Raw genomic sequence first — 13,746 nt, 5'->3', positions numbered from 1 at the left:
TGTATTTTTTTTGTGTGTGTATACTGGTTTACATTTTCTTAGCTGTGCATATTGCTTCATGCTGGGCTGTCATGTGTTCAGAGTGTCCATGTTCAAGTACACGTGCAGGAGTTTGTCTTTCTTTTTGTCCCTCAGAAGACGCCATAATACAGAAACTCATTAGACTTGAGATGAGTCTCACGTCAGCAAACCTATCCGTTACCTCCGAAGATTGTTTTATTTTTCTAGTTCAATTTGTGTCACATTTTGTCATTTTGACATTTCTTTCACTTCTCCCACCACAACCAATGCAAATGCAGAGGTATTGAATTTACTCTAATTCCTTTCTGCAGCCTTTCCATCCCCATTTTAATTACTAATTCCAACCTTCCACGCTTCCTTTTCGGTGGGTGTTTAAACCAAAAATAGCCCTGCGTGAAAAAAAAAAAAAAAGAATTCAAAGGGCTGCACTGGTGTGGGTGTGTTGCTAGAGGTACTGGTGAAAAGATGATGTATCCAGGAAGTCAAGTTTAAATAATACACTCATGAGTTTGAAGATTTATCAAATGAAACAATATCAGACAGCATTAGAAAGGAACATACATTTTCAGAAAGTCATCACAGCAACAGTTATTTTATTCATCATAACATCAGCTACGGCTGCCATGTTATACAATTATCCATCTGGAATGTGTGCTGGCATGTGTTGGTTATCAGTGCTTTGAAAATGCAGCAGAAGTTGAGCTGTGTTTAACTTTTTTTTTTTTTTTTCCTTTATGTTCGATCTCTGCATTTGCACCCCACAGAGGTTTCATGGATATTAATGAGACGGCTACATTATTTTCACACAATGCTGTTGAACACGGCCTTGCTTTACCAAGTGATTCAGTCATCATGTGAAAATGCTTTTGAATGAGGCTCAGGTGTCCAGTGGGATTCAGAGCGGTTGCTTTTATTTTGTCTTCCATGTTGTTGATTTTTCTGTCAGAATGTGCCAAAAATGTAGAGTGGAAAGGCCTTTAAAAAGCACTGGAATGGTTGTGCTTTGTAAGTGCTGAATCTGTGTATTCATTTGTGAAAATGTGTTGTTTCATGTTAAAGTTAAAGTGATACCAAAGGGCTTTCACAACATTTGTCTTTTGTCACTCAAAACACACAGGATAGTTGAAAAAGTCAAACTCTGTGTGTGTCCCAATAATTCTATATATGAAACTTATATATTATAAACTATATTCATGTTTTTATCATACAAGAGCAATAAGCAGTTTCAAGACAATCGAAATATAACTGCAAGAGAGACAGTTTGAGTGCTGCCAATTAAAGGAGCTATTTGTAAGTTTTGCTATCGCTACATAGCCAACATTAGCAGCCATTTACTTACCAGTCTTGAAGAAACGTTGTGAGTTCAGCATCAAATGTCATTCCTTTAATCATCAAGAGCTGTCTCCAGCGGTGCAAAGCAACCTTCTTGTGCTGTTTATGTTTCTATTACCTCTTTCCTTGTACTGACCATATAGCCACTTACCAATACCAAGTCACTGTGGCGTCCAGTCTGTCCTGAAGGAGTAACGTGGCTCACAGGGTGTATTATAACCTCTTGTATTGTATACGCAACGATGGCTGAAGCTCTTGGCAAGACTAGTATACAGTAAAGTATACAGCTTTCAATGCTAATGTGGGTTATGTAGCAATAGCGAAACTTTCAAATAGCTCCTTTTAAAGAGACAGCAAAATGTTCTCCCAACAGTTCAGCCTTCTTTTTTTTTCCCAGGAGCTTTTTCACCACCACCCAGGTTGCTTTTCTTTTGTACACCCATGAACTCAGCTCAAAAATCAAGGTTTTTTTGTGATTCCATACTGACTGATTTAAGTATACCTAATTTTGCCACTTTTCCAGTATGAGCACACCACACAATTGAAACCTGCTTAGAATTCACATCCACATGGATTTTGAACACAGCTATACCCTTGGTGTAATAGAAAATATTATATATATTCAGGTCTGTACTCCACACCTGTGCTATTGCAGTTTAAACAGGTGGTTGATATTACTGCAGATATAGATTTATTGCCAAGAAGTTATCCTAACTGGGCCATGGACCTCTGCAAGTATGAACACAAAAAAATGGATCTATGCACATGTTCTTCCCTCAATCCTCCCTTTTTCCCTTATCTTTCTACATGTATACCTCCTTATTTCCTTTATTTCTCCTTTCCTTCCTCGCCTCTATTTCCTTATTCTCTGGCCACATGAAAATTTTTTTTTTTTTTGTTTCTTCCTATCATAGTGTTACCTTTTTGATGTGGTGGGTGTCTCAGGGCTGAATTTGTAGTCTATACTCCCAGCTCTTTTAGTAATGACCCAGCAATAAATCAATGTCTGTCTGACTGAGAGTCTGGATGTGAATGTGAGGTTTGCATGTATTGTGTGAATGTGGGAGATACTTGGTATTTAGTCAGAATGACAGAAGAACAGTCCTTCATACAGCTCAAAGCACCACTTTACCCCCTACTGCTTATTCAGAGTACTACATCAAACAATTCAAGCGCTAAAAGTGTCCGAGCAGGTTCCCCCGCAAGCAAAAAGAAAAAGAAAAAAAATCCTGATAAAGCAACAACATAATGTAGCTTTCAGTGAGTAAGAAATACAAGAGAGATAACAATCCTGAACTAATTAATATGCTGTACATGGCATTGCCCTGTGTTGATCAGCTGCTCAAACACCAAAGCTATGATGATGAACAGGAAGCGAGGGGGTTACTATCATAACTATAATCATCAGAAATCATAGAATTGGTTATTGTGATAATGACAACAATGAATTGATCACAGTGTTGTTTGTGCACATGAAGGTGACATTTCATGATAATAGTGATTATGATGATGATATTGCGGTGGTGGTGTGATTATGATAATAACAATGATACACTCTAGTGAGTCTTATTTTCTTCATTCCCCAGGCTGTGGACAAAGACACTGGCAACTACAGTTCAATGATTTACCGGCTGATCATCCCCCCTCAGGCTGGTAAAGACACAAAAGACAGCAAAAACGGCTTTGTCATTGAACCCTACAGCGGTGTAGTGAAGACGGCAATCATGTACCGCAACATGAGGAGGTCGTATTTTAAGTTTGAGGTGGTTGCTACGGACAACTATGGTCAAGGACACAGCAGCAAGGCGGAGATAGTGGTGTGTATATATTTTTTGACAATGTTGGCAGGTTTATAATCATTTCTTAAAGGGAGCTTTATTTTATCTAATATTATACATTTTCCTTAAAACAAATTAAGTCGAGATGATTTGACTTCATTGCAATGGGAGTTATTGTCAATCCCAGATTGTCCTTGAAGTAGATAAATATGCGACAGTGAGAACAAATTCAAATCGGCACAAACTTGAAGCGTGGTCGGAGTGAAAATGTGGTCTTTTCCTGTGCAAAACTATTTTCCAGTGGTTTAGGTACCAGCTGATGAAGTTTAGTGACATAATTCAGAGCTGACCATGCTGTTTGTGATTCAGTTTAATTGAAATGAGTTTCATTTGCATTTATTTTGTTGTTGTGTAGGTGTCAGTCGTGAACCAGCTGGACATGCAGGTGGTTGTATCAAATGTCCCTCCAACTTATGTGGAGAAAAACAAAGACAAGCTTCTCAGGTAAGGTACATTGTACTGTTTGATTTGATTTTTTTTAAATATATTTTTTTCATATATAATGTATAAATAAATCATCTATAGCCTTAACATGGCTGTACTACATGTACCCTGACTGATGACAATCAAACTTATTTTTAAGAGAACTGATCTATCTACTATTTAAACTACATGCAATTTATGTTCAACATTGCACAAAACTATTGATGGTCACCTTGTCTGTTAAACCACCGACCCTCTGATTATATAACATTTATATAATATTTACTTTGTTTGACAAACATCTGCCCACTCACTGCTCTACTGATTTCATAGAACAGTGGAGCAATATATATGGCAGGTGAGGAACACATCTGGTCGTCCATATACACGTTCTCACTGCCTGCCTGAAAAGTCAGTAACAGATCAGAAAAAGTCACAGTTTCATATCATATAGGGTGTACAATAAAGTTACAGTCATACAGTATTGAAATTAAGTTCTAACCTTGATTTGATGCCATTTTAGATGATACAGTTACACCAGTCTATGATTCCTCCATATTGATTTAGCTATGGTGTGTCTCCATAGGAAGAACTTGAGCTGTAATTGCCACCATGGGGAAATCAACAACACTAAATAAAGAGCACAAACAGTACTGCATTTAAAAATAGTATTATTATCATAATGAAGTGTCCTAGTAAAAATAATGTTGCGGGTGCTGTGTTGAACTAGAACCCACGCTGGGACTGTAACAAGGACAGGCATCAGACGACCAACAGTTACAGGGCAGACAATGGCCCTATTGGTGTAATGAAAAAAATGAAGGACCAAGCTCTGGATATAGATGTAGTTCATTATATATTTTAGTATATTTAGATGGTGTTTTCTCTTTAGTCTGCATTGGATTTTAAAGGTGCTTCTTTGAGTTGATGTTTTAAGGCCAATGCTGATTTTTGGTATGTTACCTTTTATTGTTACCTTTGCCACCAGCTGGCTCCTTTCACTCTTCCCTCATCTTCTGTCTCTTGGAGGCATTATACACTATTTAAAATATGGTATGTTATGCTCAAAACATTTTGGGCTCAAGGCCTGAAAAAATGACCTCATCCATATCACAGTGCAGCAGCTTCAATGTGAGATAACCGGACTATGTTCTGATGAGACTCAACTTGTTTCAGGAATTTCTTAGACGTTATCTCCTAAGGAGTTATCAGTCTAAGGAACAGAAGATCTAAATATTAAACACAAAATGCATTATTCATTATATGATATGATATTGTTCCCATGTACACAGTTACCTGTCTGCATTTCTGCAGCAACAGACACAATCACTGTACCGCAGCTCCATCAGGTTGCTGCTTTCTTTAGCTTCACACGTACAGTATAACATGATAATGATGTTTTAAAGCACTTACTGTCTTTTCTCTCTGCCTCACTCCCTTTCTGTCTGTCACACACACACACACACACACATACACACACGTTAGTGGGACCTGCTGTGAGTAGGTGTTTCTTGGGGGAAAGAAATCAATATTGCACAGCACGAGTGTGCCAAGCTGACAGGCTGGAAAAAAACATGTGTGTGGTATGTGTCTCTGTCTAGTGTGTGGTGTGACTGGAGTTTGAAGGCTTTGTGTCTAAGTACATGCATGAGGTATATTTTTGTAAATGCGTACATATAATGTAATAGCGTGTGTGTGAGTGTGAGTGTGTGTGTGTGAGTGTGAGTGTGAGTGAACCCATCAATCAAAATGTGTTATTTTTAATCCTCAGCATTTTGGAACGCTACGTTGAGGATCAGATACCAGGAGCAAAGGTTGTCGTGGAAACCATCGGGCCCCATCGCCATGGTGATGGGATGGAGCAGGAAGACTACACCAAGTCGGACCTCATGATTTATGCCATCGACCCTCTGACAAATAGAGCAGTATCTAGACAGGAGCTCTACAAGTAAGAACTTTGCCAACAAATCCACGAAAAAGTAAAATGGCAGCTCTCCAAAAGCCATATCATAAAATTGGACAGGTCCTACCCTAACCTACATCACGATTAATTAATTGCCTAAATTAATTGGCTTCAATTAATTTTTTGGAGTGCCGCCATTGACTCAGTTTTTCACGTATTTTGTTGTAGGCAGTCTAGTACTCTCTGGCAGCTTATCCATGCAAGAAGAAAAGTTCTTAATAAAATTTGTCAGGCCTTATTTTAACTAAGAGTCATTGAGGGTAAGGAGTTTGGTAATACTAATAAATGAGTGGGCGTCTGTTTGTGTGCTCTTGGTGTCAAACTGGATGACTGTTTGACATCTAGCTGGCAGGAAGTTCGGCCCTTCACCACCAAGCATTAACACTCGCTCGATGTTGCACGGTCTCAGTCACATCTTTGTGTTTCTCATCCCAAGGTTTATCGACGGTAAACTCTTGGACATCAACAAAGAGTTCCAGCCTTTCCTCCCTCCTGGTGGACGGATTCTGGAGATCCGCACCCCCGAAGTGGTGACAAGTGTAAAGAAAGCTGTGCAGGCTGTAGGCTACACAGAAGGGGCTCTGTTAGCTCTGGCAGTTATTATCATCATCTGTTGTGTCCCTGCCATACTGATCGTTATTATCACTTACAGACAGTAAGTAGGATTTTTGCGTGGTATTTTTTACATTTTAGGAGTAAAACTTAAATCATTCAAGTTAGATATTCTGTACTGTTGTTTTTATTAACAGATTCAAATTAATCTTAGTAGCAGTTAAGACCTGTGTAGTAAGCCTGGTATACTCCTATTCTTCTGTGCCAAGGACCTCTATTGTTTCTTCATTATGATGAACATGGGAACTGTAGTTTAATTTAAATCAGTCCTACACACACTGTCCTCCTGGTGCTACAAATACTCCCTATTGTAACTACTAATTCATCCACAGCTGAAAATAGTGCCCAACAAAATGCACTATTTACTCCTGTTTGGGTAACATTTGCTAAAAACTGTTCGGCCATTTAAGTAAATAACTTTTTAAAAAGTAAAACTAAATATTTTTTGACTAGTTTTTAAAGATTGACACCCTCACTAGAAACAAATGGGCCTGTGGCGTAGTGCCACTGATAAGATAGGGAGGCAGTAAAGTATTGAGAGACAGATTCCCAAATGTGTCGGTCCTTACCAAATCTCAACAGCCCATCAATGCACAGCAGCTTCTCCTTTTTTGTGTCCATTTTTACTTCTCCTGTGTGCCTGGTGAGGTGGATTATTGTAGGCAGCTATTAAATCTACTGCATTGCAATATAGCAGAACAGCAATAGATCTCATATTTTGAAGTTGATAGTGTTCATTGTAATGTACTTTTGGTGTGATTTCTGGGTTTGTGCATTACAGCCACTGATGTAAATGTGCTTGAAGTGAAACCATTATACAGCAACATCAAGTTGGTGCTGCTTAATTATAATGATTGAGTTTAGGGAATGGTAACAAAGATAACAAGCCATCCAGAAAACCTATGAATTTCAGGCAGGCAGACAGTCAGACGAATTGACAGAGCTGACACTCTCTTCCCACAGGACGTCCTTTAGCACTATTTATCATTTTATCACCTGGGCCAGTCACTTCTTTAGATGATTCAGCATGGCAGCCTGTCCCACAGTGCCAATCCTAATAGTTTGTTTAGCTAACCACTGTGAAAGGCTATTAATTTCATCCATCTCCCAAACACACATAAACAAGTGCGCACACACATTTAAACTGGATCAGTGCATTTTGGAGAGAGCTTCTCATCCTGCTGAGAGAGAGAGACAAATGACACACTGTGGGGAGAAGAGGAGATTTGAGGAAAGAAAAACAGTGTAGTAATCATCAGCATAATAATTACTAGTCATTGTTGTTAAATGACTGTAATGAAGACCAATTGCCTGACTTTGCTTATAAAATTGCAATAAGTAAACTTGGCTAACATGACTTATGGTGTGATTTATGGTTCAAATAATCATTAATCTTTTTCTGTCTCTCATCTGCTGCATCGATCGTATACCACCAGATTCAAAGAGTGAGTACTGCTTTCGTATTCCCACGCTATAATATTAATGTCATAGACGTCTTAAACACCTTTCATTGTGATTAATCTGTTGATTGTCAATGTACAATAAAATGAATGAGATCAGGAAGGGCGGTGAAACAGAAAGGACAGCAGACAATCAAACAAATGAATCCTGAAGAACATGGGATCAGTAAATGTCCAAAGCCAATGCTTTTAATTGTGTGTGTGTGTGTGTGTGTGTGTGTGTGTGTGTGTGTGTGTGTGTGTGTGTGTGTGTGTGTGTGTGTGTGTGTGTGTGTGTGTGTGTGGAGTCAGGGCCCTTGCCAGTTTGCTCAGCAGTTTTGCTTCTAGAACCTTTTTGGTGTCACCAATAGCTTGCAGTGGCTAATGCTAGATGTTTATTGATTCCAGGAGCTGTTGAAAGCAACTGTTTCAAGACAATATTACAAAAAAATGGATGTAAATTCAATGTTGTAAATGCCACTTTGGGCCACAGTGGACACTGTTCAACATATATGTTACATTGTCTCACTTTAGTATTAATGAAGTTATGCAGGGAGGCACATTAAACAAAAACTTTCAGGTATATTTCGCAGATTAAAAGTTTACTGCTGTGTTTTACAGTTTTAGTTTTAGCATACAGATATTTGCTCGGCAATAAACACAGAGTGCAGCTAAGGCTGGTGGCAAATGGGGACTAACTTAAGTCAGAGGGCTTCATCTGCTGGCTACTATGAATGTCTGTATGAAATTTAATGGCAATTCATCCAATAGTTGTTAAGACATTTCAGCCTGGACCAAAGTGGTGGGCCTACATCGCCAGAGGCATGCTGCTGGCATGGCTAGTACAAGTAAAATGTGTACTGTACAATGGCAAAAAAAAAATATATATATATATATATATATATATATATACACACTGTATGTTGTTGTTATTGCATTTTTTTCAGAACATGCACAAATAAATAGTAGTATTTGGCATGAGGACTAGCACAGACGGATGTACTGGCGGTTGACTTGAAACCGCAAACCAGAGACTTTTTGGACAAAGAAAAAAGTCCTCCTGCCCTCATTATGACTGTTTTACTACTCTCTAAGGTCTGGATTTTGCTGTAACTTTAGATATCCAACTCTGTGTCTCCTCTGTGCTGTGTCCAGGCGCCAGGCAGAATGTGCCAAAACAGCCCGTATCCAGATGGCACTGCCAAAAGGCAAACCAGGGGGAGGCACTGCCAACAACTTATATGAAGAGCTGGGTGACAACGCCATGTAAGTGAAGTGTGAAAGTGGCATTTACACTGCACTGATGGGCCAAAACAGAGGCATTAGCTCATATTTCTCTAGTTGTTAAACTCCAGGCTTTGGCGATGTGCCTTTTCGTACTCTGGGAGCTTGGTGGTGTCCATACATGCAGTCAGTCCCATAACATTACACCTCCCCAAATTTTAAGTATCGCTATGGAAAATGCAAATATACCTGCATCTTTGAGTCTCTGAAGACCAAAGCTATTATTCACAAAGCTGAGGTCAAGCATGAATCCAATATTTTCCCAATTTCACTTCTTTCATGCATTGAAAATGAGAAGGCAAGGATAGAATATGAATATTTGAATACAATTTACTTATTAATAAAACCAAGTTTTTGATTTTTAGATGTCTAATCCCACATTTTATGATGGGAACAAACAAAATACTCCTGTGCTAGGTCATGTAACACAATTTGAAAATGCAGTTCAAAAAATGTATAGTTCCCAACATCCAAAACCAAGCAGTAGGAATTCCTACAAAATCAATATATCACAAAACACTAACATTAATCCAAACCAGAAGCAATTAGGAAATGGAAAATAACAACATAAATCCATATCACACATAAAAAATAAAAGAGGAGGAAATAATGCAGACATCAGGAAAAATGTCATAAAGGGAACCACCCACTACCCTTTAAACACAACAATAAACTCCATCTACAGCATCAAGCTCATGTCAAAACCCTCTGAACAAGTGAAAGTGATCACACCAACAGAGATGTTTGTAGCGGAAACCAGAATGCAGCAGTGCAAAAATCGTGGTCATAAATAAACATGGACTAATCAACAAACAATAAGTCTTTCACTCCCTTTAACTGCATTATGGTGCAATTGATTTAATTACCTCTGGCTGTGTGTAGCTAGTGAGTAAACAAAACAACATTAATGAGGGAAGTGGACTACTGGTGTTCTCCAGGTCACTGATCAACACACCCGCATCATCGACAGACTTGTTCAACAACCATATTTAAAGGCTTTGCCAATGTAGCTTGGCAATTAAACTAACTGGTCAAAGTTTTGAGCCAATTCTGTGTCAAATAGATAAATGATACGACTTATTTACTCAGTACTTATTTCTTGTTGATTCATCACACTTGACCTGCTTAGTTGACGTTTCCCAAATCACTCTTACGCTAGGTGCCTTTGCAAGGATTTATTGAGTCAAAATGTGTCTTAAAGTAGCACCAGACATTTGTGAATGTGGCCTTCAGGGCTTTTTTAGTAGTCTAGACACATTTCCTTCATTTCACATTTTTGCAGCGGCCAAAGAAACATTATGCCGAGGCAACACAATCGTGGATTAATCAAGTAGGGCCATGTAACCCCACATCAGACCAGCACCAAACAAAGCTCTGATTTTTTGAATGCATTAACATCTGTAGATAAACCCGGCAATTTTATCTTCACTAAATTCAGTGACATTCAGCTTTTTCCATGTCGGTTTCGCCTGTTGTAATGCATACCAATGTCTTCACTCCACAAAAGATAAGTGAAGGTCAGCGATCTGCCAACAGAACAATATTCTCTTTGAGTGCAACCTCTCAAGTGCACTTCAAGATTTACATCGATTACTGGCTTTCAATAATGCTGTAATCACTGTAATCTCAAGAAAAACATATATGCGTTCAGGGCTCATGTATTGAAATGTCTAAAAGTGATTTCTGCCAAATCTATCCTTTAAGAATGTTTTTTTTTAATCAACTTTCACATGAGATTGCAGTATGAGTTTTGTGAATATTTGCTATGCATAATATTTGCTAATATTTGACCATTGCCAGTAAATTGAGGCAATATAAATAAGCTTTTCGGTGATTATGGACAAATTAATTTAACTTATTATTAATTCTGTCCTGCATCTCCTTCTATCAGTGCTGAAGGACATTGTTGCACATCTTCTCCATGCATGCCTCAGAAAGTTGTATATTATTGTGCAAGTTAGTCACATTCTCTTCACCACTTATTGCAGCTCCCCTGTTCCTGTGTGTCTTCTAGCAAATTGTTTAATTTATCCTCTTGCCAATTTCTACTGGTCTGATACGCGTTGCTTTAGTTAAACAAGAGTCTAATAGAGGCACCGCAGTAACTTTTATCTGCAAGTTTTCACAACCACACCCATACACACAAACTCACTCAAGGCAATGCACTCTCCTTACTGGAGCGTTAAGAGGAAGTTGAGAGGAACTCTTATCAGAATTACATGCATCACTGGTTTCCTGTCTGTCCTTGATATGCCTCCCAACTCCCATTAACATGAGAGCAATTCATATGCAAGATGGTAGGAACTATCTCCAAATGACAACAAGGGATTTCCAACTGTGTGATTTTTCGTGTGTGTGGGTGTATGTGTGAGACTAACCAGCCTGAATGATTCTCTGAAAAATGTGTGCGGAAATGAACTTGGATATGAGATAATTGAAATAAATGCAGCCCGTAATTTAGAAAAACCACCCTGGGCGATAATTAATTTTATTGATAAGCTGCAAAGCATGTTTAATTGTGGTGGGTAAGGTCTTTTGTGTGTTCAAGTGTGTGTGTGTTTAGTATGTCTTGTGTAATCCTTGTATGTGCGTATGCTCTGTATCACTGCAGTGGTGTAGGAACTAAATAATCCCCAAAAGAGTATAAAACCTGGCAAAGTGCAAAAGTTTGCACATTCATAATTAAGGTCCATTATCAAACTGCTCAGTGGATTGATTTTCAAGGCATTTCTTCTCCTTTTAATTACCTTTGGCTGTTCTCTTGACAGACTTGGGTTTTAATGTCTGTTTTCAATTTCGTATTGAAGATTAAGTTTTCTTTAACTTATTATTAGCAGCACATTAAATGAAGCATGTTTTCTAATAAATTAAACTAAGTCATGTAATCTAGCAATATAGTTTCAATGATATAACATATTACTGACACAATATACTGTGTAGTATGCAGTCCTAATTATTTTAGTCAAAGGACTACTCAAAAGTATCATTCACAATTATATTGAAAATTTGCAACTATCATTTTAACATTACCTGGTACAATTCGACATTTACTTTGAAAAGCAACTGTGCAGTCAAATTAATTTCGAATGGGTTTCCAAAATTGATGCGCGTTTTGAAAATTGAATACTTACTACATACTTTGTATGTGAGACAAAGTAAAGGCCAAGACTAATCTTCTATCTATCATGACTGTAAAGTTGCCAGTTGTAATCCCAGACAAGCACTGAAAAATGATTTAGAAATGTTCTCCAAAATGTTACTTGCCCCCCTTTGGACAGGAGTACATGGCTCTGTTGAGATGAGGCATCTGCCAGGTGTGAATGTGTATCATAAAAGTAACACAAGGCAATAACACAAAACTGCGGTCATGCACAACCAACCATCCCAGGATGAATTAATGTGGAATATGCTTTGTCAAATATTGGGAAATTTGACAAATTTCACCCCAGTGTTCCCCTAATATTTAACCATGATTTTTTGCCATGTTCCATAGACATTTTCAACTTCTTCAACTTTCACAACTTTGAACATTTTAACAGCATTCTTTGTTGGAATTTCATCACTCTACTTATCCTGTTCTCATATTGACTGCTGTCCATCTTCTGTTGTTCTCCTCCATCCACCTTTATCCATGGCTGACAGACAAAAGTGAGTAGGATAGCGAATTGCTTCACATGTGTGACTAGTTTGACACAATGCTGTGACTTGCTTGTAGTTTTGTGCTTGTGTCTGTTGTACTTGTCATCGGTTACTGTTGTTTTATGTGCAGGATAAGTTATGCTTTGGTAGATCGTAGAGCAAACTTGCGTAGCTTGGCAGGTCGTGATGAATCATAACTCTGGTAAAGCTGCATTGGTTGTCTTAGCATAATAGCCATGGAGTATCAGGAGTCTACAGAGTTTCATGAAAGTCCCAAACTATGCAAGAAAATCAGTTTTTGGTTGGACAGAAATGCGTATGCTCTCAGAACTCCATGGGACACAGTTGTCTGTCCCTGCCCCAGCAGATCTGCTGTTGTTTATAGTTGTGATACAGTTGTGTCTTTGTAGCGCAGCACTTTTAGCATACATAAAATCTTTTTGCATTCTTTTCCTTTTCCTGCTTCATCTCTTGCCCCTCTAGTAAAACCAGCACAGAAATAAAATTTGTATACCTCATTTAAGATCCCTCATCTGTTTCCTCTCATCCCCTTCCTCATTCATCTGTTAATGTGGAATCTCTCTTCATTTCATTTATCAAACAACAGCACTAGCTGACATTGTATTGTTTTATCTCCCTTTTTCTACCACCTTTTTATGTTCGCCTCTGTTGTCACTTCCCTTTATGAAACATTGCATTTTACCATTCTGTGCATTACTGCTCTTTGATTTAAATTTCATTCAGTCCGCATCTCCCTCTCCCTTTTCATTTAGCTTTCATTCATATTTCTGCATCGTTCCGATTAACTATACACTCCTCTCCCTCATATTTGTCTGTAATTCTTTCATGATTTCTTCCTTCATTCAATCTTTTTTTTCTCATTTTTTCCTAATTCAAGTACCAGCCGGTCAAACCACAGTGGTGGTGGTGGTGGTGGTGGTGGTGGTGGTGGTGGTGGTAGTGGTGGGAGTGGCGGCAGTTTGGATGAAAGCGACCGCCAACGTCTCATCTCAGATTTTGCGACCCGTGCGATTGCTGCTCATCGGCAATGTGTTGCTAACGGAGGGGTGCTCAACAACCTGCCCAAGTCCGAGTCCAACATCACCTTTCTCTCTGATGAAAACCCCCTGACTATCAAAAATCCCATCTACCATGAGGACGGGACTTTGAGTAGTCCAGAGACTCTTGGAAGAAG

General features: G+C 38.6%; 1 protein-coding gene across 1 annotated transcript in view; it reads left to right on the top strand.

The window, feature by feature from the left end:
- The window catches only part of LOC111219615 (protocadherin-15-like), a 131,866-nt gene that overhangs the window by 89,457 nt on the left and 28,663 nt on the right, over window positions 1–13,746 (top strand). The window contains exons 28-33 of the mRNA XM_022742330.1: window positions 2,940–3,170; window positions 3,547–3,635; window positions 5,386–5,562; window positions 6,014–6,232; window positions 7,626–7,634; window positions 8,784–8,894. Of these exons, the coding sequence (XP_022598051.1) occupies window positions 2,940–3,170; window positions 3,547–3,635; window positions 5,386–5,562; window positions 6,014–6,232; window positions 7,626–7,634; window positions 8,784–8,894 (836 nt within the window). The remainder of the gene's footprint in view (window positions 1–2,939; window positions 3,171–3,546; window positions 3,636–5,385; window positions 5,563–6,013; window positions 6,233–7,625; window positions 7,635–8,783; window positions 8,895–13,746) is intronic.

The sequence above is a fragment of the Seriola dumerili genome, unplaced genomic scaffold (genome assembly GCF_002260705.1).
Source record: "Seriola dumerili isolate Sdu_G_001 unplaced genomic scaffold, Sdu_1.0 BDQW01000068.1, whole genome shotgun sequence".
Taxonomy (NCBI): Eukaryota; Metazoa; Chordata; class Actinopteri; order Carangiformes; family Carangidae; genus Seriola; species Seriola dumerili.
This window is presented reverse-complemented; position numbering and strand designations above follow the sequence as displayed.